Source organism: Macaca fascicularis, chromosome 5 (genome assembly GCF_037993035.2).
Source record: "Macaca fascicularis isolate 582-1 chromosome 5, T2T-MFA8v1.1".
NCBI lineage: Eukaryota > Metazoa > Chordata > Mammalia > Primates > Cercopithecidae > Macaca > Macaca fascicularis.
In genome coordinates this window covers 95,341,689-95,368,382 of record NC_088379.1, presented here as the reverse complement: position 1 = coordinate 95,368,382, position 26,694 = coordinate 95,341,689, and the positions used below count along the sequence as shown (strand labels likewise).

The following is a 26,694-nucleotide window of genomic DNA, read 5'->3' as shown; positions in this document are numbered from 1 at the left end:
TATCCTAGTTAGATAATATCAATGAAAAATCCACCAACTTAAATCCTAGCTCTTTGATCTCGGGAAATTATTTCAGTTATCAACTTAATGCATCATATATGAAAATGTATTTAATTAAACTTACTGAATGATATGTTTTTAAGGTACTTTAAAAATAAACTATGATATAAAGTTACTTATTTTTCATGCAAGTGTAGTATAAAGAAATTTCTGACACTGGAGATTTTCTGAAGGTTTTGATTCTTGTAAATTTATTACATCATAATGAACAAAACTAATTTTCAACATGTTATGATCTAAATTTCCTTAGTAAATTGTTTTAAATTTATTTTCTTTAAATCTATCATTTGTATAACAATTCAAAACTAGATATTCTTAATTTTATAATTTTGTTTAATGTCAAAGATTAGATTTTGCTATATCTATTCTAAAAGTTGGTATCACATTTCCTTTTTGGATTTTTATTTTTAACTTAGTTAAAGTCAAATATAAACCTATTACTTATATTAATGCAGATATTAGAGAGAGATACTAAATTCATTTTAGTATATTCTAAATTATTTATCTACTATAAAATAATATAAAGAAAAATAAAGTAGAATCCCTGATTTCAAAAAACTCAGTTGCTGAAAAACAAATACCATTTGCTAGACTCAAAATGTACTAATATGAGTATGTCTCTTTTCCTTTTGTTTTGTCACTGTTCGTTTGGAATGTCAGTGAGTAGAGAAATAGTGTGGAAGGCCCTCGGGGGAAAAATAGAGGTTCAAGGTCAGCAGAGACCCTACTAGAGAAACCAGTTCTACAGAAATGTTTTTAAATGTGTCGATGATTGCTACCTGTATACTCTGTTATTTTGTCATGTAACCATTTTATTTATTATTATAATAATAAAAGAGTGAAATTATAATAATGTGCAGAGTACATTTTACTGTGCAGTGTATTGCATTAAAACTAGATTAAAATTTATACATCTATAAAAGGTTATCTAGATATTATAAAATTTATGGCTGGATCTGTAAAAAATTCAAAACCTATTTTTAATCTTGCTTCAAGATTTTATAACAAGAAAATGTTCATTTGAAGCAAAATTTTCAATTCTCGTCCTTGAAAACGAAAAAAATGACAACTTGAAACACATAATTGACTATTTTTAAAGGATCAACATTTCAGAAATGTTTTAAAACATAAAATTTTCAGTACAGCTTTTCACTGGCATTTAAATCGAACTTTGAATTGTAAATAGCTCTTACTCTTAAGGAGACATCAGCCATATCCTTAGAAATGGCACGGAGTTGGTAGGTAGTTGTACAAAATTCTAGCCTAAAAGACAAGTAGGGAGCAACAATACTGTGGACCCTTTCTGGTCTTGGGCTGTGTGGCTATGTCAGGCTTCCCCACATTGCCTGAACTAAGGAGAAAGCCTCTTGTCCTTACAGGCCCCTTAGCTTCTGTGACTTACATAGTCTATTTGAAAATGAATTGCTTTGTCCACACCATTTAACTATTGGCTTCTTCAACTGGTGAGATGAAACCTATACAATAATCATGTGACTAGCACGAAAGAGCTGACATGGTGTAACTCCTCTCAGACTGAGGCTTATCTGGGGAGTACAAATCATATCAAGAAAATGTGCCTTCATTTCCTTAGATGAGTGTCCCCATCCTCCACTCTCCTCCACTGTTCTCCTCTCTGCTTCTATGATACCAACTTTTTTTTTTTTTCTTTAGATTCCACATGAGTGAGATTATGTTGTGTTTGCCTTTCTGTTTCTGGCTTATTTCACTGAACAAGAAAATTTTTGACATGAAATTAAATTTCTGCCTATAAACTCAATTCAAACTGTTTACACTGTCTTCTCAAAAATGTTAACTTATTGTAATAAACCTACTGAATGACCGTATCACATTTTGTTTTGTGAAAACGAATTTTAAGGGTGCTCAATAGCCTCTTCATTTTCATACTGTCCAGCTCCTTTGCTCCTATTAAAATTACTGCAAGTTAGCTTTTAAGAACCCTATGTTTCACTACCTGAAGTTCTATAAAAAGATCCAAGTTCCTTCAAAACCATTTCTTATGCTGTCATTCATACATATGTGATAATACCGTGTCTGAACACACAGATAAGAAGTATGGGCTGGGTGCGGTGGGTCATGCCTGTAGTCCCAGCACTTTGGGAGGCCGAGGCAGGTGAACCACCTGAGGTTAGGAGTTCGAGACCAGCCTGGCCAACATGGTGAAACCCTGTTTCTACTAAAAATACAAAAAAAATTAGCCAGGCATGGTTATGGGCACCTGTAATCCCAGCTACTCAGGAGACTGCGGCAGGAGAATAGCTTGAACTCAGGAGGTGGGGATTGCAGTGAGCTGAGATTGTGCCATTGCACTCCAGCCTGGGCAACAAGAGTGAAACTCTATCTCAAATGAATGAATGAATGAATGAATGAATGAATGAATGAATGAATGAATAAATAAATAAATACAAGTATGTATTGTGTTGTTTAGAATGTGTGGTGGAAATGAACTTGCTGAGTGAGCTCAAAGGATTGGCACTGAATTGAAATAAAGAAATACTCATGTTGAGTCTGGTTCAACTATAACTGCACCTGTAAGAATTGCTTTCCTTAGTATAAAACAAATCCAAATCACTCATGGCTTTACATTCTGGATCATTAAACTTGAAGCACTTTTTAATACTGCATGACTTTAACAAAAATATCTTAGCCGAGATTCAATGTTTGGTTGAGCCACGCTCACTTGGACACCTTGGTTGCTTGTTTCTTCTGACCCCTCAGTTGTCTATGGCATGTGTAGATACAGGTGTATGGAAGTCGATGGCTAGTGGAAGTGGAATGATTTTAAGTCACTGTTATTCCACCACCCTTTAATCTGTTGTTGCTCTTGATTTGTACCAGTGGCTGAGAAGACCAAAGAGCAAGTGACAAATGTTGGAGGAGCGGTGGTGACGGGTGTGACAGCAGTAGCCCAGAAGACAGTGGAGGGAGCAGGGAACATTGCAGCAGCCACTGGCTTCATCAAAAAGGACCAGTTGGGCAAGGTACGGTGTGTACATTTTGTGCTACATTTATAAGCTGGTGAGATTATGGTTCATTTTCATGTGAGGCCTGGAGGCAGGAGCAGGACACTTACTGTGAGGAACAGCTACCTGACCCTCCCCTTGTGAAAATGTGCTACCTTTATATTGGTCTTGCTTGTTTCAGGCATTAACCCAGATAAATGCCATGCAAATTTTATAATTATCATGATTGTTTCAATTTCTAGAAGAAAGTTAATGAAATAAAAAATGTAGCAAAATGTCAAAGGAACAGTGACATTTCAAAAAGAATGAGGACTTTCATGTTAACTATAAGTCTTGGAATTTCTCTTCCTTGGAATAACAAATCTCTTTGTGCCTAATTTCTTAATTTCCAAAATAAAATTCTTTTACTTGATTTCTTTATAGTGACATCATCTCTTATTAAATGGCATATTTGCATATTACATAACAGTTCATTGCCAAATACATGTTTGTGAGAACTAAGAGGTTTAAAATATATACCAACCAGAGATCATAGTTTTGAGGTAGATTTTAAAATTCTGAGAAGAATTTTGACTGAATTTTTTTGACAAACATGGGGCACAAATAAGATTATACCAAAGATACTATAACTTTCATTTTAAATATGAAACTAATACGGTATGAGGTGTCAACAATGATGAAATTTTACAAATGTCACCACTACAACAGCAAAATGATTTTTGCTTTTTCCCTGTCTCCTTGCTATTTCTTGAATAAATCAAGCATACCCTTGCCCTGACACATTACTGGGGAGGCCTGCCTTAATCTATATAAAATTGGAGCCATTCTTCTCACCTCTGGTATTCTCAGTCTCCCTACTCTTTCTTTCTCCTTCCTTCCTACCTTCCTTCCTTCCTTCCTTCTTCCTTCCTTTTTCTTTCTTTCTTTTTTCCTTCCTTCCTTCCTTCTTCCTTCTCTCTTTTCCTTCCTTCCTTTCTTTCTCTTTCTTTCTTTCTTTCTTCCTTCCTTCCTTCCTTCCTTCCTTCCTTCCTTCCTTCCTTCCTTCCTTTCTTTCTTTCTTTCTTTCTTTCTTTCTTTCTTTCTTTCTCTTTCTTCCTTCCTTCCTTCCTTCCTTCCTCTTTCTCTTTCCCTTCCTTCCTTCTTTCCTTCCTTCCTTCCTTCCTTCCTTTGTTTTTCTTTCTTTCTTTGCCAAAGTGTTCTTCACCTTTAAATATAATAAATAATTTGCTTACTTTAATGTATTTTTTAAATTTTATTTCTCCCTTCTATTATGTAGGCACCATGAGAGTGAAATATATTTATTTTGTTCACTGATATTTCACAAGTGTCTGGGAGAGTTTCCAACTTAGAGTAGACAATTAGCATATGTTTATTAAGAAGGGAAGAAAGGAAGGAAATAAGTGAGTAAGCAGAACAACTTTTATTCATGGGTCTTTTATAATCATATCCTTAGTATAAGAACAGTGCTATTCAGTTATCCAAAAGTTAAAATCAAAATGATTTTGGATGAATCTCTTCAAAATTGTGAGAAAGAAGTTTTATTTGCTGGCAAACTATTCTGGGTTGTTTCCACTTCATGTAATACTAAGTAGCAGCCTTACCTTGATAGCCCATTAAAACACTGATAATAAAAAGGCAGAACAAAAATATCTGTGATATATTTAGATTTACTACATGAAGTTACATGTCTAGTGTCTGGTGCAATGGATGTAATTATGGCAAATCCTGACTGGGCTTCTAGTGAAGTTCTTCAGCTAATGCTTGAATGCATGGTTGGTCATGGTGATACCCTTTTGTACAAAATATGCTTTTCAAATAATCTTATTAGGGATAATAATTATATTAATTCCTGGTTTCCACCTAAAATTATAATTCTATTTATAGCTCTGTAAGATTTCACAAGTTAAGAGGGACCTCAGATTAAAATAGTACACAGGCAATTAACCAGTTTTGTGTCTCAGACCCTTTTCACAATCTAATAGAAGCTATGGACCCTCTTAGCTTCAGAAAAATGTGTCCTCACATACACACATCAAAGGGCTTAATGGGAAGTCCACTGACAGACCCTCTGTTCAGATCAATCTTCTGATTGTACAGATGAGGAAACTGAAATCAACAGAGGAAGTGGGTAGTCCAAGATTGTACAGTCATTTGGAATAGACTGGACACCAATAGTACTTTTCCAGCCACTATATCACTTCCCCAAGCATTTCCTCAAAACTTACCTTCCTTTGGGTCTTTATACATTCAGTTATGGACAACTAGATTTAACTAGAGAATTTTATTGCTTCAGAATATTAAGCAACAGGGAAACATGTACCATCCTTTCTTTATTCACCTGCATTTAACGCATACAATATAAATTGCAAATGAAGCATGAAAGTGCTTAATCTTTTACAAAACTGGGTTTGCTTTCCACCCATCTAAAAATACTGCTATTTATTTTAATATTTAAAGCAGAAATCTAAATGATGTGACAAAATTAATCATTTGGAGATATTTCCCTTATAGGTACTAGAGTATCTTATTGATTTCTAATATGAAAATGAAGTCATAAAACCTAGAAATTGCAGCATAGTTGTGGAAATAAACATTGGACTGAGAGTGAAAATGGCTAGTCTTCATCTCTGCTCATACACCACCTGACTGGATAACCTTTTGCAGATCTCCTAAAAGTCTTTCTCATATAATGAGGAAGCTCTACTAGAAAATTGTTGAAGTCTAATTTAGCAATAAAGTTCTGAGTTTCTAAAATAATTCAGAGAGTACTCTAATAAACGTCTGCAATTGTGGCCACATCTATGGGATGCTAAAAAGTCTGGATAGTTTCAATGAAAGTATTTAATTTGTTCATTATGATATTTGAAATAATTTATTTCATTTTTTAAACTCTGATCAAAATGACCCTGGCAACTAGAAATAAGCAAAATCTTTTTGCTTGAAATGCTTATTAATGACCACATTGAGACACTCATTCATCATTCAAGAAAGAATGTTTACTCACACTGTGCCAGAAACTTGGAGGAAGAGGGATGTGACAATTAGGGATACCAGATGTCTAGCTTGTAGAAGTGGATTAATGGCCGTACTTTAAGATCAGGAACACTGAAAGGGAGTAATGGCACCGGTTTTAACCTTTCATGCCCTTTGAGGGTATTTGGCCCATCACCCTCTAGTTGATGAGGGGGAAATTTTCCTCTCCCTTCACAAATATGGGGAAATTAAATTACGTAATTCTGAACAACCAATAAATCAAGAGTAAATCAAAGAAGATACCTGTTTTGTGAATTTGATCATATGAATATAGCTGCCCTTATTAATAATTTCTGAGTATAAGACTAGTTAAAGGACAAATGAGTTATCTTGAATTATAAGAATTTGTTTTACAGAACAATATTAACTCTTGTGTTTAGAATTAGAATTAGAATAGAATTAGAATTAGAATAATAGATCTTTTGATCTATATTTTACTCATGTACACATAAGAAGTTATCAGTCATATAATTCATTTCTTGAAGTTCATACCTTTTATTGGCAGAGTAAAAACAGGTTAAAAGTGCACTGGCAGAAATTTTAAGTGCAAAGCAACAGTGATGTTATATAGAGAAAATTTATATTTCCTACTTCTATTGAGGAAGAAACATCTGCTTGTTCTAAGAATATTGTACAAAGAAAGTGACTTGGATCAGCATTATTCTGTGGTGCTACTACGTGTGCAGTGTGGAGCTGGCCACCAGAACACTTGGTCTATCCCAGCTCCTCAACAGTGTCTTGCATGTGGCTGGTGCTCAAATAAATCCTTGCTGAACTAATGAGCATTTCTTTCATGCCACATGGAATGCTCTAAAAGAGTTGGGTCCTGAAGTTTTTATATTTTTATAATTTTCTGGAGTTTTAGAGAGCAAAAGGCCTAAATAAACTGTGAAGCCACTGCCTGACAAATAATACAGCAGTCAGCTTCATTATCGTATCCCATTTAGACACTGACTTATCTACATGATGATTAGTAGTTTTCATGCAAGAAATAAGCTTGAAATATCTGTTGCCTCAGGTACTGAAAACATCCAGGTTCAGCAATGTTATTTATTGTTGTTCAAAATCAGAATGAAGTTCCTAAACAATGCCATTTTGAGCCGGGCGCGGTGGCTCACGCCTGTAATCCCAGCACTTTGGGAGGCCGAGGCGGGCGGATCACAAGGTCAGGAGATCGAGACCACGGTGAAACCCCGTCTCTACTAAAAATACAAAAAATTAGCCGGGCGCGGTTGTGGGCGCCTGTAGTCCCAGCTACTCGGGAGGCTGAGGCAGGAGAATGGCGTGAAACCGGGAGGCGGAGCTTGCAGTGAGCCGAGATCGCGCCACTGCACTCCAGCCTGGGCGACAGAGCGAGACTCCGTCTCAAAAAAAAAAAAAAAAAAAAAAAAAAAAAAAAAATGCCATTTTGGAAAAATTGGATCAATAGATTATAAACAGTTTTTTAAAAATCTGGATTCAAATGGATTAACGTGTGTATATTCTGTAATAATCCTGACTTAATTCATAAAAGGATAGCTAGCCAGTTGTGTGGTAGATGAATAAAACAAAAGCAGGATTTAAAATGCCAGATTTGACATCATGAACTATAATATCTAAGCATTCTTTTACTCACTTCCTTTGAACTTACTACAGCTGTCATGTTGGACTTCATGCAAATTTATTTTTAAATGCTTGAGTGTTATGGACCCTCTGATTAAATGATTAATCAGATGATGTATGCTGCCATCAGCTGAATCATTTAATGCTGATTTCACAAACAAGCACAGGTCACAGGCAACCTTTCAGATTTCTTTGAAGAAGCACACACAGGTCATAGGCACAATCTTAAAATAATTTTATAACAAGGTAGTAATAAAAGATGTCAGGACTGGAGAAATATTTTAATTTATAGTACACTTTCCCCTTAAGTGTCTAATAATGATTAATATAATACATTGCCTCAAATAATTAGGAGTTTGATTCTTGTCCTTGTGCTTGACTTCAGAAGATAACCAGATGACTGTTAGATATATTTAGACCTAAATTAAAAGCTTTGAGGCACAGTGAATTGCTTGATTTGTATTTGTGTTTGGAGTGGCATATACTATTACTGGCACTATAATCTTAGATTAAAGCATAGTGTGATTATTAAAGAAAAATTTTAGATTTATTTGTTTCTAAAGATATGTAACAGTAACATTTTGCAATGTGGTATGTAAAAGTTGTTATCTTTTTACTCATATGAGAGTCCACTAATGGTACATAAACTGTCCTCACTTAGAAACACAATTACTATGGACTTTCTTTGTATCTGACAAAATTTCACTGGGTTCAAGATGGATGAATAACGAATTATAATGACCCTTAATGCTGTAAGGTTCTAGGTGGGAAAGTAGTCTGTAATTATGTATAAATTTATAAGGAAAACAGGCTTACTGCTATGTTTTCATTAAAAATCATTAACTGAGTACTTAATACGTGCCAGACACTCAGCTAGGCACCATGAGGAATACAAAACTGAGTAACACATAAGAAATGGGCAGTTCAGGCCGGGAGACTGACATATTTACCCTTGGAAAAAAGGAGCAGCTGTGGTCTCTGAGAACAATATGGTTTGTAACAAGTATACATCCATCATGAAAAAAAGGAGATTTATCTTAGAAATGAGAGAGGTTGATGCTGTCAATAAATATGATACATTAAATTGTGTCTTTGTCAGTAGACTGATATTACCTCACACATACACGCAGATAGTAGCCATGATATTTTAGCTGTTTAGATGTAGAGACAAATACTTCCACCCACATCTTAGAATCAGTGGTTAATAGTCTGTAAGCATTACAACCGCACAACATATACATGACTATACATAGAATTTTAATATTCAAAGAACTGATTGTGATTATAGTTTTGTTTGTCAAAGAAATGTATTATAGGATGAGTGGGATAGAACTGCATCACGGTACACCAACAAATAGGTTTAAATCATTTTCGTGCACTTCCCTTGTTCCTTCATAAATGTTTAACATAGCTTAAAATTCTGTGAACTGCAATGTGAGAGCAACGACCACACTTTTATGAACCCATTTTTACTGTGCATGTGCTAACGTCTGTTGGTAGTATTCCTTCACTTGCAAAGATGGCATGATAATTTTGCTGGTTTCATTAATGAGATACTATTAAACATAGGATGACTTCAAACTTAGGTGTATTTTAAAATTATTTTTAATTGTATATGTTTTAAGTTGTACAGCATGATGTTTTGAGATACTTATCTTTATATATATATATACACACATACATATATATACACATATGTATATAAAAGTGATTCCTACATTGAAGCAAATTAACATACCCATCATCATATGGTTACCTTTCTTTTTTTTACGAGCAGTACCTAAAATCTACTTTCATGAAAAATTTCCAGTATGCACTGCAATATTATTAACAATAATCTTCGTGTTGTACATTAGATCTTTAGACTTACTCATCTTACATGACTTAGGTTTGTTTTTACCTCTATTACCATCTGAGCCATATTTCCACTTTGTAATTTGATAATAAACTTGGAAAAATAGCATTTATATGTTTAGGTGACAAGCATAAATAGGATGTGTTTATATATTATTCAGTATGTCTTGTCTCCAACTACAATGATAAACAACCAGTTTGTTCCTAAAAAGTAAGAAATAATTTGACTTTTCTGCCCCTTCACGCATAGGCTGTTAGTTTTTAAGTTTCAGGGAGACATTAATAATGCTATTTGCTTTATCAAGAGGAAATTGTCAAAAGAGGTCTTATGGTTCTCAAACTATTCAAAGTATTTAAAAATTAGGACAAAATATATTTACTTGATATTCAAGGCTACAGAAATACGGTAAATGAGATGCCAATTGTGTTTTTCATGCAAATATATAATTATGCATACAAGAGTTAGATGATACATCTCATCAATTTGATTGTTCTTCTACAAGGAGAAAATGAACAATTTGTCAACTCGTATATGAAGTACTTTTTATAAGAAACTGTATTAAAACTTTTTCCAACATTTGGATTTTTAAATTGCAATTTAAATATCCCCCTCTACCAGGTGATTCTGGAATCACTAAGCAGTTACTTGTGAAAATTCCAAAGTAGCATTTAATTCTTATTAATGCCATAGTGAATACTAATGCAAAGAATACTGAGCCAGAAACTATGTTTGTTGAATAAAAAGATTATTTATTTAACAAGTAAATGAAAAAATGGAAAGAAAGAATGAATATATATTTTATCTTCCTGCTTAGATGTGGGACTGTCCTACTTTTCTCTTGTGTTCACAACAACAATATGATGAATCTAATTGGAATTCAGTTCATAGGAATGAATTCAGTTACATTGTGGATTGTGATGAATAATGTACACTTTTAATTTAATGAAATCAAATAGATTTTAACCGTCTATGCTTACAATGGAGTGACATAAGTCTGATAATCCTTAATATTAAGTCGTCTCCAATTCACATGTGTACATACTTTTTTTCTATTTGGTTATTGGGAATCCTCGAAATCGAAAAATTGAAAATAGCCCTTTCAGTGTATGTTACAGTATTCATGCCACACAGATTTTCTGAGGTTGTACATACAGCTTTGCCTTGAGGCTCCAATTTTTGCTCAGTGGATTGAGTATGTATTATTTGTTATTGCTAAGGGAAATGGGAAGAGGCATGTGCTTCCTAATTATGTCACATAGCTTTGGGATTAATGTAATTGTCCTACAAAGCATAGATAGATAGAAATGCTTCATCCTTAATTTCTAATATTATGACACGTCTAAAGTAGGCACCTTTAAAAGATAATCTCCACTACATACTAATGACTGCTTATAGTGGCAATTCATCTTTCACGGTAGTCCTACAAAGATATACTAACATTTATGAGTTTGAAACAAAGGCAATTCACAAGTGTTCTACTAGAGATGGTCTATATCTGCTGTTTGATCCAGCGTGATGGCCAGCTGGCCCTCCTGTGCATGCGGGCTCCTGGTTTAACTGCACCGTTTTGTTTGGTCATATACAGGGAAAACATGGCTTGGTGTGGAGGACATGGGCTCAAATTCAGGGAACAGAGAGTTGGTCTTGTCTCTCTCACTCTACTGGATGATATCATCTTCCCTCTCTGAGCATGAGTTTTCTTATCTGTGAAATAAAAATGTTGAATTAAATGAGTTCAAAATGCTTTCAGTGTATAATAGCTTGAATCTTAAGACAATGTATTCAATTATGCATTGCCAGACCCCTGGCAAATCATTTAACCTTTCTAAACCATAGCTACTCATCTGTAACTGGCCAGTCAACTGCCCAGGGTTGGAGTGTGAATGAAATAAAATAATGCAGACAAAAGATTTAAAAATAGTGTAGTGCATTATACACTTATAATATGTTGCTAAGAACTTATATTTTCTCTAAGAAATGTGTTGATATATGATCATAGAAAATCTTTTCCATATTCTTTGAAGATATTAAGTAAGTAAATTGTATAACACAAAGAGGGAAAAGCATCACTGAACATGTCGTTTTATTTAGCTAAATAAAATGTAATCACCATTAGTTTTCCTCTGATTTCCCCAAAGTCATGTGGTTCCATTGAGTATTATGCACATGGTATAATTAGAATGGGTTCTCTGCTCAAATAATTTTGGGAAACATTGAAATGAACAAAGTTTAAAAGTATATCTGTTAAGCTGAAGCAAATCTCTGAGTCCTTAATGTTGTATGTAAGAGGAATAGTTACCATCTTTCCTAATGCCTCTTTGATACCAACCCCATGGAGAATAGTTCTAGGTGTTTAGTAGAACACAGATTTAGGCACAGGTTAATTGGAACTGGCCCCTGCAATCTTTTACTCTTTTTCTTAATAATGGCCGATTTTAGGTCCTAGATGAAAGACATTTAGAGAGATTATCAGGACTCGGCATCCTGTATCAGAATCCATTCTTTTATAGTCATTTTCTATTACATTTCTTGGGACAACACCAAAGAAATGACCATCTTCATTCACATAAGGCTTTGTACCAAATGCTGACAAAGATCCTTGGTGACCTGGAAGGGGACAGGTCTAAGTAGATTGCAGCTGTGAAATTGGCTGATGAATTATCTCAGCCCCTTTTACTCGCATCCAAAGGCAGGACGGTCCATTAAGGGAAGGAGGGCAGAGAGTTTTTCCTTGAGCTAATTTCCTGTGCCAGAACTTTTTAGAATGGAAGCATTTCCAGAGGAGAAACAACCCCAAGCACAGTTCAAAGCCCCCTCCTGCCAAGTTCATTTGAAAGTGGGATGGTTTATCTGCAAAGGAGGAAAGGATGAAGGATAGGCATGGGAATATCCTTACCCTTCAGAGAGTCCGGTTTTCATCCTGCACTTGTACTGCACAGCCACGAATGTCTTGGGGTGAATCTACAATATGATATACCATACAGTCTAAAAGTGCCTGGCTGATCCTCTCTGATAACTTCAGGGGTCTAAAAGGGATAACATGCTCTCCTGTCACTCACCAACTCTGTCCACAATATTTCACCCAGCCTGCCACTGCCTTCACTTCCATCCAAAGCCTAATCTGAGCCATGGGAAACTTGAGAACCCCTACCACAACTGCCTGAACTCTCGGGAACCAGGGTGTATGGGGGTGACGGGAAGTGGGCATACATTCTCCAACTTGGTATGTCAGCCCCCGCGTCTGCATGAGTGTTTGCTCACACTCTGACTGCAGGCCTCGCTCCTCAGGCTGCATCCCACCAGGGAGTAAGACCCAAGTCCTTCCTGCTTTCAGAAAACACCAAGTCTCACGAGGCCCCAGTTGCCTCCAGAGAGGAAGGACCGGAGAAGACAAATTCTAATGTTCCACTAATACTTTCCTTCTTATTACCTTCCTTGAAAATCCCTTCTCCCTCTTTCTTTTTATACTTTGCTAATGAAGAGATAATGAAAGGGTCTGGCACTTGGAATTTAGAATAGATACATAGTTTTTAACCTGCAGATGTATTCAACAATAACCCTTGCATCTTCTACTAAGACGTGGGCTAGGAAGGGACAAGCCAATTCCCAGGGTCACAGTGCCTCAGCTGATGTTTCATATTTTCAGCAACTTTATGTTAGAGATGTCCATCAATCAGCAACAATATGGTCAGAGAATAAACTAATAAAGGTCATTTTTGAGGACATGTTGGAAGTCTATTAAAAGCATTGAAATTATGCATGCTCTGACCAAACAGTTTCATGTCTAAGAATTTAAATGATCATAAGTTTAAATATGAAGACATTTATCACAGAATTGATTATAATACAAAGTTGAAAAAAAGTGCTAAAAGTTTGACAATAGGGACCTCATTAAATGCATTGTGGTTGATCGATACAGTGGTTTGCTGAACAGCCATTAAAATGTTGTAGAATAGTTATTAATGGTGTGGAAGGATGCTATTGTTGCAGTATGTGAAAAGAACAAATTACAAAGCAGTTTGTACAGTATAACATTTTTGTTTTTAAAAACCTGTATGCTGTGTATGTATGTATAAAGACCTGGAGTAAATGCACCACATACTCAATTTTTCTCAGTGAAGCCCATTTTGCATTTTGGGCTGGGTAATTCTTTGCTGTGGAGAGCTCTCATTCACTGTAGGATGTTTACAAGCCCTGGACCTTACCTCTTTAATGCCAGTAGACTGCCCCAGCATGGCAACAAGCACAAAATTGTCTCTTATATTGTCCTTAAGGAAATTTTGCAACTGAATAACTATTTCTGTGTCCTAGATTACAGTCTGGATTATTGTGTTCCTTTCTTATTTTTATTTTATCCAATTCCCTTTAATAAGCATGTACTGGATTCATAAAAAAAAGCATCATAAATGGTAATTATAATATTCTGCACTGGTTAAAACTTATGTAACTAAGTATTCTTCTGCTTTAGCCACAATTGTAATTTATGCTACTTTTCCTTCTTAAGTTCCCAGTTCCCACGTGCATTCATTCAACGAATTTGAAGGTCATTTTAGCTTGATAGACTCTTAAAAGTTAGTTATCATTTCTGCTATTTATTCTTTCAATTACCCATTTGTCCACCCATCCATCTGATCCATTTTGTTGATGCATGCTGTGTATAAAATATGACACCGGCCTGGCGCGGTGGCTCATGCCCGTAATCCCAGCACTTTGGGAGGCCGAGGCAGGTGGATCACCTGAGGTCAGGAGTTTGAGACCAGCCTGGCCAACATGGAAAAACACTGTCTCTACTAAAAATAAAAAAATTAGCCAGGTGTGGTGGCAAATGCCTGTAATCCCAGCTACTCAGGACGCTGAACCAGGAGAATTGCTTGATCCTGGAAGGCAGAGGTTGCAGTGAGCTGAGATCATGCCAATACACTCCAGCCTGGGTGACAGAGCGAGACTCCATCTCAAAAAAAAAAAAATACTGTGCCAAGCATCATCAAAAATATAGTGATATTTAAGACCTATTTGTTGTGCTTTAGGCATTGACATCTAGCTGTCAATCATGAATATGTGCCAGAATCTATCTATTAATATTATGGACCATGCTTGAAGACTTGTTCCCCAATCTTTTTCTCTTTCCATTAAGTTTGAAGTAAGGTTTTCTGAGTGAAGTATCATAGTACCTATAGTCTCATTATTTTTCAAAAAATTCTGGTTATAGTACACTTCTTTCCTTTATCCCCTTTGTTCCCAACTATCAAACCATTTTGGATATCCAGTATTGGTATCCAGTATTACTAAATAGCAAAACAGAGAATTATTAACAAAAAAATTTGTAGGAGTAATTGGTGTATGGTATCTAGTATTATTAGACAGTAAATCAGAAAATTATTAACAAAAATTTTAGATGAATAATGGGTTGTATTGCCCAAGTGAATTGAATGATTTAGTTGCTCTTTCATTTTCAGCAAGTACAGCTGATCATTTGAGGCCTTACTCCTTGTTTGACTTTGCAAATTCTTACTGTTATAAATCTTTTGGGCTCTGAGAAAGCTGTTGTCTTAATCTGTTTGTGCTGCTATAACACAATACATGAGAGTGGGTAATTTACAAACAACAGAAATTTATTTCTCATAGATCTGGAGGCTGGAAACTCCAAGATCAAGGCATTTGTCATCAGGTTCAGTGTCTGGCGAGGGCCAGTTCTCTACTCCCAAGACGGTGTCTTGTTACTGTATCCTCCAGAGGGTCAAATGCTGTGTTCTCACATGGTGAAGAGATAGAAAGGGCAATCTCACTCCCTTAAGGCCTTTTATAATGTTACCAATTCCACTAATCGGGGCTCTGCCCCATGACTTTATTGCCGCTGCAAGGCCCCACCACTTAATACTGTCACGTTGGTGATGACGATTTATCACATGAATTTTGACCATAGTAGTTGTCATGCTTTCATTTTCATTTATCCTTAAAACTTTGCCTTTCTCTTTTTAATGTACTTTATCCACACACAGTATTCCAAAATCTCTAAGCTTACAAATAACTTTTTAATATTTTTGTTAACCTGTCTGACAATACACAGGAAAAAATAAAAGTGCAGTTTTTGATACGCTTTTTAACTGCCAGTTTACTTCTACTGTCGTTAGAGAACCCCATCCACAGTGTAGGGGTTTATTTTGGGTATGAACAAAGACCTTATATATAGTTTGGGTCATTTTTATTCATTAGTGCTTCCCTTATAATCTCTGAATATCATCTTATTAGTAAATACTACTATTCTTAACAGTAACTAGCATGGCTGATCATCCCAAATACCTAGGTTCACATTTTAAAATGTTATATTTTTGGACTTAACAGTTTATTGAAAGGTAACAAGGATTGAGTCATAGTTGTATGTTTTTGGAAGTAGAATGCAACTGTAAATAGAAATTGGTTGTTCGGATTCCCACTGTATATAAAAAATGAAGGCTTTAGGAGAAAATCTTCCCAAAGTACCCATTTTCCATGTGATAAATATCCTGAAACTATTTGAGAAAAAAATGTGTATTTATTACATCTAACAAATATTTTTGTTTATTCTTCATGGAGAGAATGAAATTTCTTCTCTTCTTTACACATTTCTTTTTCTTATTAGAAACTAATTGGTGCCTTTATAAAAACAAACTGCAAAGCACTAACGTGTATATATAAGCGTGTATGTGGAGTGGAGGGTATGTTCAGGGTATGGTGTGTGTGTGTGTGTGTGTGTAATGAAATATATGGTAGTGTTTTTTAAGAAGTCTGCTTAGTCTTCTCATAGTTCATTCATTTTATAAATGCATCTACATTGATCTCTATCTTTGGAATCCGTAATATGGTTTTTGGCAATACTTCCTTTAATATAGTGTGTTGGAAATCTGGACATTTCTAGCCAGATTAGTTATACAAAGTTAGGCAGTGGTTTTGCACTTTCTATAGAATCAAGGCCCAAGACCTACTCTTGTTACTCAGGGCCTTGTTTTATCTGGCCTATCTTTCTTTTCAGCCATATATCTCTCAAATACTCAACAAAACTCTTCATTCTAGGTAGACAAGTATCTTCAAAATACTTCCCAATTATCTAATAAAATACACATTTTTAACTTTCTTCCCACTAAGAAGGCTTTTATGTCTTCTCTCTGAATTTTATCCATGCAAAAAAGTCCAGCCCAAGCCTCCAGAACTCCAAAAAGTTATCCCTAACTGCCAAAACACAGTAATTTCACTATTTGAAATTTCACTTTGATCTTATAGCATTTGCAGATATGCCATACATATCCTTGATTCTTTTCCTTTCATACCTTTTATATCTAACCCTTAAGCTAATAATTTTACCTAAACTATAATTCAAAATATATCCCCAGTCTTACCATGTTTCCCTTCTCTGCTGTTACCACCCTAAGCCAGCCTTCATCATTTCTCACCTGGACTCCTTCCCTAGACTTTAAACTGATCTACCTGCTTCCATTTAGACACTGAACGTAGTCCATTCTTGAGCAGTCAGAATAATTATTTTAAGAGAGAAACCAGACCACATCTCCCCTGCTCCCAACCATCCAGTGACCTCTTATCATACATAGAATGAAATGCAAATCTTTACTGTGATTTAAAGGCCCTACATTATCTGGCCCTCAGTAACTTCTTATTTCCTATCCCTTTTCTCCTTGTATACCACCCTCCAACTACACTCTAACTACACTGCCTTTTTCCCTGTTCTTCAGACATGCCAACCATATTTTCACTGCTCAGTTAACACGTGGAAAATGAATTATTGGTTAAATGTAGACTGTTTCCTTCTGAAAGCAAAGATAAATGACATTGTCTTCAAAAATAACTAACTGCCCAGAATTACTGATTTTAATTTTAAAAACACAAACTGCAAGAATATGTTAAACAGTAAGGAAACAATTCACTACTTCAGAATTCCATATGATTTCACTGCATGTTAGTAATTTAGTATATTATAGAATATGAGGGTATTCTAATGAACTTAACTCTATGCTGTATACTTATCATGATAGCTCATTTTCTCATATGTTTATAACAACTCTATTTGTTGTACATGGATACATGGGAAATAAATTAATTTTCTCCTTAAGAACAAAGCAACCCTTTCACTCATGAGATAAATCTTCAAGATTTAAAAACTACTGTTTTAAAATTATACATTATTCATATAATGTTAAGTATTTTCTTAGTAAACCACATAATTTAGAATGACAATTGGACAGATGGGCAGAACCACATGCGTCCACCCTTAGGCAGTTGGTGAGCATAAGATGCCAGAAAGAAGATTAGGAATATCAAGGCAGGGAGCTTCCGATCGCTCTTGAAAACATTGACCCTTTGCTCCTCATTCTCCACGACACATTTCCTTTGAAAGGTAATGTCTTCCAAAACAAAGTTCTGTGTTTTATATCCAAATTTACTCAATACTTTCTCATGGTTATTGATACATAAAAAATAAAGTGAAATGCTTAGGCAGACCAAAAGAAGAATTTCCCCCTCCCTCTGCCTTTTATGCCAAGATGACAGCTATGAAATGTACAGTACGTTTCCTCTGCAAGGAATGTAGCAGTGTTCCATTGCAAGAAGATGAGAGGGAGAGAAAGGTTGCACGCTGAGGAGTACAGTGTCTTTTGTCACTGCCTAGACTCATCAGCCATGTGGAACTCTGAGAGGCACCAGGCTTCTTTATTTATTCCTTCAGAACACTTCAGCCAAAAGATTTCATTAGGAGCAGAGAAAAATGTGAAAAACAAATTAGTTTTCATGATGCGGAGTAGTCATCTCTGAATATTGATCAAGATTAAGAGGGTGGGCTTCGTAACTTCTTTTATCCATAGTCTATACTGATTTAACTAGAAAACCGTAATTTCAGGTGGTATTTTGGGTGTGGCAGATCTTTATAGTAAATGAAGCATCTAGTCAAATCTACTGAAAAATTCTGCCCACTTTAATGTTTGATCTGGTTGAAGCCATTTTAGCTTAACAATCCTTCCTCTGCACCAGGGAATCCATTGATATCCTACAGCAAAATTATGTGGAAGGGCCATTAGCTTCACTTTCCGCGCAAATTTTGCATGTATTTACTCTTCCCTAATCCAAAATATATCAGATCTAGATGCCAGTGAAATTGTTTGAGCTAGATGGCTTGAGGGTCATAGCGTTTTTCATTGCCTGTTCTCAGACCTCTTATAATTGATAGAATAAAATCAGAAGAGCCCTAGAGCTATCCCATCCATTCTGCCTCACAAAAGTAGAAGTAATGGCAACCACTATCATAGGGATCATGCTCACCTTTCTCTTGCCAGAAAAATTTGGATATTAGCTTGAAATTAATACCTTCCTTAAAACGTTGGAATTTGGTTATATGCCAAATTTTGCTCAATTTATTCATTGTATTTTGTATGGAATTATTTTTGCCCTATATTTTCACTTAAGTGTTCTCTATCCAAGATTTTAACTGAATCCAAATCAGTCAGACACACAGACATGGCTTTTGCTGCCACCAAGGTTAATTCTTCTTTTAAAGTTAATTTTTAAAATTTGGTAAAATATGACTTTGAAAATTTGCATTCATCTAGTGTTTTTTATGTACTTCTCCCTTTTCTTTGATTATATGTCTATATTTTTCTTGTACAAATTGATTTTTAACATGCTTTTTATGTTAACTTTTATGAGCTTCTCTCTGAATTTGGAATATGTCTTTCTTAATGTCTTCTAAATGTTTCTTTCTGGATTATTAAAAGATTTACTAGGCTTTTAATAATTATATTTGTTACCTTAGGGAATGCATTTGAAAATATTTTAAATGGAATCACCGGTTAACACAGCATTGGAATTTTTCTTGTTAGAGATACATTGTTTTCTAGGCATTTTATTGGGAGAGAAGTTAGTATGATATTGTTATAGTGTATTTGGCTGATATTAACTATTCTAAGATGCGTTGTTTCTGAGAACACCATTGTCCGATTTCATTCAGGGAAATTTCACACAAGCAGGTAGAGTCAATATTTTTTCAAGACCTGTTAATGGATATTTACAAAAACTTGCCATTGTTTACATACTGTTTCAGATCCTTTATGTGACCTAAGCTAGAAATGCATTTTTACAGCGTTTGTTTTTCTAAAAGTATTTATTTATTTATTATAGAGACAGCGCTTCTCTATGTTGCCCAGGCTGGCCTTGAACTCCTGGGCTCAAGCATTTCTCCTGCCTTGGCCTCCCACAGGGCTGGGATTGCAGGTGTGAGCCATTGCGCCAGGCCCTTGTTTTTATTTTTTTTTAAACATTGTATTTTGAAAGGGGTTTGAAGGTGATCCCTAGATAGCAACCAGTAATGATTCGAGCAGCAAAACAATCTAAAAAGTAATTTTATAGGACAACGCAGGACATAAATGAGCCCACAAAAATTATATTAGGTTCTATTTACATCACTACCTTCTTTTGCATGTAGTATTTCACTAACATTTAATGAATTTCTGTACAGTGCCATATACCATTATAAATTCTAGGACAGAAGAATGAGTGAGAAATATTCTTAGGCCTTAGGAAGAAGGAACACAGCATCTCTGTGCAATAGTTATTTCAACTCTTTTTTATGCCTCATTCCCATATTAAATCTCAGAAAAGCTAAAGTAATAGCTATCCTAGATCTATTTTAGACTCCAGACACTTAGTTCAATGTCTTGTTCTCCTTATCAGACTGGAATCATTCCAAACCTCATAACTTCTGGGCAACCATGATAATGTGACAGAAAGGACAAGAAATCTGTCACAAATTTATCTTGATACTCTATCCAGTCTTACTTGGTACTGAAGGTCACAAGTAGAATAAGGTTATTTTTTGTTTGTTTGTTTGACAGAAGAAAAAAGAACACTGCGAGCACAGAGTGAATGTCTAACACTGATTCTTGAGTAATAGGAATTCTCTATGCAAGAAGATCTCTATGCAAAGATATCCCATATTTTAGCACTATCAATAAGCTTTGGGGTAATATACTGTATGTGGTATGACTTGATTTCTAGAAATTTGATTTCTAGAAATGGTCCCTATAGTTAAGGATATATAATGTGGCCATCTCCAGTTTTCTATGAGGAATAGGAAAATACTATCAAATTAGCTATGTCACCATGACATGATAGTGATAGAAAACACTATCATATTAGCTATGTCACCATGAACAACTTGCTTCGTTCTTCAGTTACATCATCCGTATAAAATAAGGATAAGAAAATTTACATCTGTAAGGTGTGATGGAGATCACATGGGATAAATGTGGTCCCAGAGCCTGGCACAAAAGAGCTTAATACTTATAGTCCCCCTCGTTTCTCCGTATACTCTAAAGGAAGTTTGCTGCTCTCAAATTGTGCCGTGGTTAGTTGTATAGCGTCCCTGCCAAATTGTAAACTCCAACACTAAAGTGACCTTACATTTTATATGGTGCTATGATTTTCAAATTGTTTGTGTAATTTCAAATACACAGTAAAGTGCTTTTTATTAATATCATTATTGCTATTGTCAATATTATTATTACAACAGTTTCACAGTAAGATGGGCAGAAAAAAATTTAATTCCCTTTTACAAATGCATTTTTGAGGCTCACAGAAGTCAAATAAACCAAAGTCACAGGGCTACTGAAGGACCCAGAAGAAACAAATTGTAATTCACTGATTCCAAGCTCAGTGGTTGCCTTACAGCTCATAAAGACTATTACACAACCCAGGTGTATAACGTGATTCTCATCTATATATTCATCCATATCAGAAAAAGTGTCCTACTCAAAATTGCTAGCAATCAACAGATACTGATAGTCATTAGTACTTAAATCTTTATCAAATGAAATATTAACACCCATGAAAGAAGGGACAGTGAAAGGTTTATGTCATTTGTATGTCACAAGTCAACTTTTTTCAATCACTTATTATTAGTTTAACTGTAAAAAATTATTTACATTTAGCATAAAACTTTCCTATAATCTTAACATATTTCCTTCAGTAGAAAAGCAAACCTCCAGTTCTCTGTTCTTTGCTTGGATACTTGCCAGTTCATAACTCAGCTATCAAACAATAAAGTTCACAAAACACTTATTAGAATGACTAAAATCCAAAATACCAAAAGCACAGCATGCTGGTGAGATGTGGAGCAACAAGAACTTTCATTCATTCACTGATTCTGTCAATACAAAATGGTACAGTAACTTTGGAAGACAGTTTGACAGTTTCTTACAAAGCTAAACCTAGACTTAACATATATATTAGTCCATTTTCACAGTGCTATAAAGAAGTTCCCGATACTGGGTAATTTATAAAGGAAAGTGGTTTATTTAATTGACTCACAGCTCAGCATGACTGGGGAGGCCTCAGAAAACTTATAATCATGGTGGAAGAAGAAGGGGAAGCAAGGCGCCTACTTCACAAGGTGACAGGAAGGAGAATGAGTGCAGGAAGAACTACCAAACACTTACAAAACCATCAGCTCTCGTGAGAACTCACTCACTATCACAAGAACATCATGGGGGAAATAGCCCTCATGACCCAGTTACCTCCACCTGGTCATGTGGGGATTATGGGGATTATAATTCAAAATGAGATCTGGGTGGGGACACAAAACCTAACCATATCACCATATGATCCAAAATCATGCTACATGATATTCACCCAAATGAAATGTAAACTTTGCCCACTCCAAAACCTGCACATGTATGTTTAAAGCAGCTTTATTCATAATTGCCAAAACTTTGAAGCAACCAAGATGTTCCTCAATAGATGAATAAGTAAACAAACTGGCACATATACTCATGGAATATATTTCAGTGGTAAAAAGAAATGAGCTGTCAAGGCACAAAAACACATGGAGAAAACTTAGGTACATAAGCCAGTTTGAAAGGTTGCATACTGTATGATTCCAACTATATGACATTCTGAAAGAGACAAAATTGTGGAGACAGTAAAAAGATCAGTGGTTGCCAGGGGCTCTGAGAAAGGGCAGGGAGATGAATGGATGAAGCACATGGCATGTTTAGGGCAGTGAATCTATTCTCTGTGATACTGTCATAGTGGATCATGCCATTATACCTTTGTTAAAACTCAGAATTATACAATGCAGAGTGAATTCTAATATAAACTATGGACTTTAGTTATAATAAGGTATCAATGTTACTTCATCAATCTTAATAATGTACCACACTAATGCAAAATGATAAGAATAGGGGAATTGGGGAAGGGGTAATGGAGTATATGGGAATGCACTGTACTCTCCATACAATTATTCCATAAACCTAAAACTTCTTTCAAAAATACAAGCTATTGGCCAGGTGCAGTGGCTTACACCTGTAACCCCAGCACTATGGGAAGTCAAGGCCCTCAGATCACTTGAGGCCAGGAGTTCGAGACCAGCCTGCCCAACATGGTGAAATCTTGTCTCTACTAAAAATAAAAAATAAAAAAAAGAAAAAGAAAAGAAAAGAAAAGAAAGGAAAGAGAAAGAAAGAAAGAAAGAAAGAAAGAAAGAAAGAAAGAAAGAAAGAAAGAGAGAAAGAAAGAGAGGGAAAGAAAGAAAGAGAAAGAAAAAAAGAGAAAGAAAAAAGAGAAAGAAAGAAAGAAAGAAAGAAAGAAAGAAAGAAAGAAAGAAAGAAAGAAAGAAAGAAAGAAAGAAAGAAAGAAAGAAAGAAAGAAAGAAAGAAAGAAAGAAAGAAAGAAAAAAAGCTGAACATGGTTGCTCATGCTTGTAATGACAGCTACTCGGGAGGCTGAGACATGAGAATTGCCTGAACTCAGAAGGTGGAGTTTGCAGGGTGAGATCACGCACTCCAGCCTGGGTGACAGAGCAAGGCTCTGTCTCAAAAAAAAAAAAAAAAAAAGCTATTAAAAATATGTGAAGCTCAGTCTAGATACAGTACCAGAATAGTAGGAACTTTACTTCACCTGTCCTACAAATTATGGTTCTGTGCCACTTGGGTAAAACTCAGTATCCAAATATGTGAATTTAAGATTTATGGGGAAGTTATTTGTATTTCAAAATAATCTTTAATGAATGCACTCCTTTTAAAGTAACCATTAATAAAGCAGTTAATGTTTCATTTAATTATAGATTAATGTACATAAGCTATGCCAGGAATGCAATTAGAAACTGGGAAGGGGGTGTTATTCTAATAACTTCCACACAGCATTGTGAGGCATTTTCTGCTTTCTTCAAATTTCATTTAATTACATTTTAAACAAATATTTTTTGTGAGCCTATTATATAGTCCTTCGCTAGCAGTTAGGAGACGTGCTTTGTGACCTTGGGGATTTCACATTCAAATTTCACTTTCACCTACACTCTTCCTTGCTTTTACATTCTATGTGATTGCAAATTCTTCCTCAGATTAAGACATTTTACTCACCTTTGTAACATCCACAGTATCTAGCCCAATCAATGCCTTCAAAAACAATTGGCCTCAAGAATTGATTGACTCAATGAGTGACTGCAGGACTAAGTTAATAAGTACACATCTATTTCTACTTCACTGCTTACTTATAAGGTATAGCAATGAAATACTGAGACAGTTTTACATTACTTATGGACTCAATCTCATTTCTTTACAATCTCTATTCTTCTTTCTTGAGTATAATGTTATTTTACAATTCCACTGACTTGTCACTATTATAAATTCATACCTCCATTTCACCTGAGAATAATAAAGGCAAGGAAGTGTTTTAAATGGTCTTTGTTTTTTATAGCTAGCATTCATTGAGCAAATCAAAGTATGAAAATAATATAGGTGTCAGTGATTATTATAAGGTTGTATGCACAAAACATTCTAATGATTGGGGCTAATACAGAGAAAACATCTCAATATTTGGAATTTTGCTTTTCTGTAAATATTTTGATATGTACTTACCTTGTATCAGTTATAACTCCTGCCGAAAACAAACAGTGCACACGAATTAGGCAGTCGGAGGAGACTTTACAAAGGGACTAATTATGAAGGTTTAGACTGGGTTAGGGAAAACACAAGGAATAGTGCAGTACTTTAGGATGGTAACAGTGAGCACCATTACAACCACTAGGCCAAATGAACTGAATGAACAGGGAGATTCCCATTTTCAGAAAAAGAGGGAGAAAGGAAGGAGAGATGAGCAAGCAAGTCCTATGTGAAGATGGCTGCCTGACCTGAGCTGTGTGATCTTTGGAGTGATACCACCTGCCTGCACTGGCCTAGGAGGGAGTGAATAGTCAATATCTGGAAAATGGATCACCTGACCTTACTTTCCTCCCTCCCTGTTTCCTCTTTGTGGCGTCCCACTGGCCAAACTCACAGCATAGACAAAAGGCAAAGGAGTGCATCGATGGAGCAGTGGTTCTAATCCAGGGGCAATTTTGCTCCCAGGGAACATTAGTGGTTATCACAACTCTGGGGAGGAAGGGAGAGGAGGGGAGTGTGATTATGATTCATTGAGGGATTTTTCTAAACATCTGCAATGCACTGGACATCCTTCCACAACAAAGTATCCAGTTTAAAAATGTCATTAGTGCCCAGGTTGAAAAACCCTGATGTACTCAATAAAATTCAACTTCCCCAGGCACAGTGAAGGAGTGGGGTGGAGTTTCTGAAGGGGAAGAAGGAAGAAACCAGTACGCCCCACAAAAGTAATCAATGAAAATACCAGAGAGGAAAAGAAAGTACTTAAAATACAAAAGTCTCAGGAATATATCTGGTAGTGTTTTATAGAATATATTAAAATTCAGCCTGGAGTGAGTAATATTTAGCAAGCCAGGTTTGTCTTTAGAGAAATCCTTGTGAGGTTTATACAAGGATTTATTAGTAAAGGGCACACACAATACTCATATTACAGTCAGTCTGGTTATGTAAAACATGGGCTAGAATGTAATAGGACGACGTGATGTATTCACAAAGGATTTTGGGACTACACAGACAATCCTCTAATGCTTTTACGTATGTACTGTGAAAGGCTATAGTTTGCATAGTGATATAGCCACGTAAGATAGTAAACTTGACATTTATGCAGCTATACATGTTTGCACACACCAGGACGCATGCCCTTTCTACCTGGTTGACTTTTGATTCTTTTACTAATCTCTAATTTATTCCCCAGAGCACTCTCCATAAAAATTGTTTCTCACAACTTAAATCTTTAATCTATTGTGTGGATTTCTGACTCATTCTCCAAGCTTTTCCTCTTCCCTCAGCAATGCCTTATAGTCTTATGACTATTTATCCCTTTGCCTACATTTCTAGCCAGATCTCTTGCCTGCTACACAATCTCATATTTCTCTTTGCATGCTACACATTTTTACTTGGATATCACACTATTACTTTGATTTCAACAGGTCTCAGTTTAACTTAATTTTTCCTTCAAGCAAGGAGTCCCTTCGTATCAGTTACCACCACTGGCACCAGAATTTTTCTTATGACTTCCCATGACCTACAATATAAACCATATAAACCACTGATGCCTCATAGTTCCCTCCCTCTCATATTTAGCCGTAAGATGATTTTAGGATCCTTGTCTTTTCCAATCTCTCTTTCATTCTCTCCCCCATCTCTTCCATTAGGAAGGTTTGGATAGGACACTCATCAGCTCATGCCTAGATTAGTGCAATAGACTCTGAGCCCGTACAGCAGTAGTTTAGCTTTCTCTCCCAGTTAACTTTAACTGCCACATATATTACTTCACACATTATTTTTCATCCAAACATATTTAACTGGCTCTTCATTCATAAGAAGCTGGAATTTGTCGTTTGATATTTTAAAGTTTTTGTATTTTTCTCCATCCTCGTTCTAATATTGTATCTTGTGTCGTTTGTTCATTCATAAACTTAAGACTTAGCTAACCACTGAGCATCCAGGAAATTCAGTATCTATCATATGAATTCTCTAATGCTGGTTGATCCATTGTCAACAGAACATAGCAGGCTTTTCCTCCCTTTATGTATGTTTGTCATATATAAAACAAAATTCCTTCTTCAATCTTAAATTTCTAAGACACACACTTTTGCCCAAGATCACAGTAATCTCTGCCATAATCTCTGCTGGAATCTGTTCACTATGTTGCTCCTGCTAAAGTTCTTACAGATGACTTTTTTTCTTTTTGGTTTCCCTGGTATCTAGTACAATTTCTTATATGGGTACTCAAAAAATGTTTCCTGTT

The 26,694-nt window shown here is 35.5% G+C and overlaps 1 protein-coding gene across 19 annotated transcripts in view; it reads left to right on the top strand.

Moving 5' to 3' along the window:
• SNCA (synuclein alpha) overlaps nucleotides 1-26,694 on the top strand; it is a 111,637-nt gene that overhangs the window by 12,735 nt on the left and 72,208 nt on the right. For 16 of the 19 annotated variants that reach the window (XM_074040155.1, XM_005555422.4, XM_015450650.3 and 13 more), the window contains one exon: nucleotides 2,917-3,059. In XM_074040155.1, the coding sequence (XP_073896256.1) occupies nucleotides 2,917-3,059 (143 nt within the window). Of the gene's footprint in view, nucleotides 1-2,916; nucleotides 3,060-11,116; nucleotides 11,250-26,694 lie in introns of those variants that run through there. The other 3 variants (XM_074040153.1, XM_045392649.3, XM_074040152.1) reach the window with 1 other exon arrangement.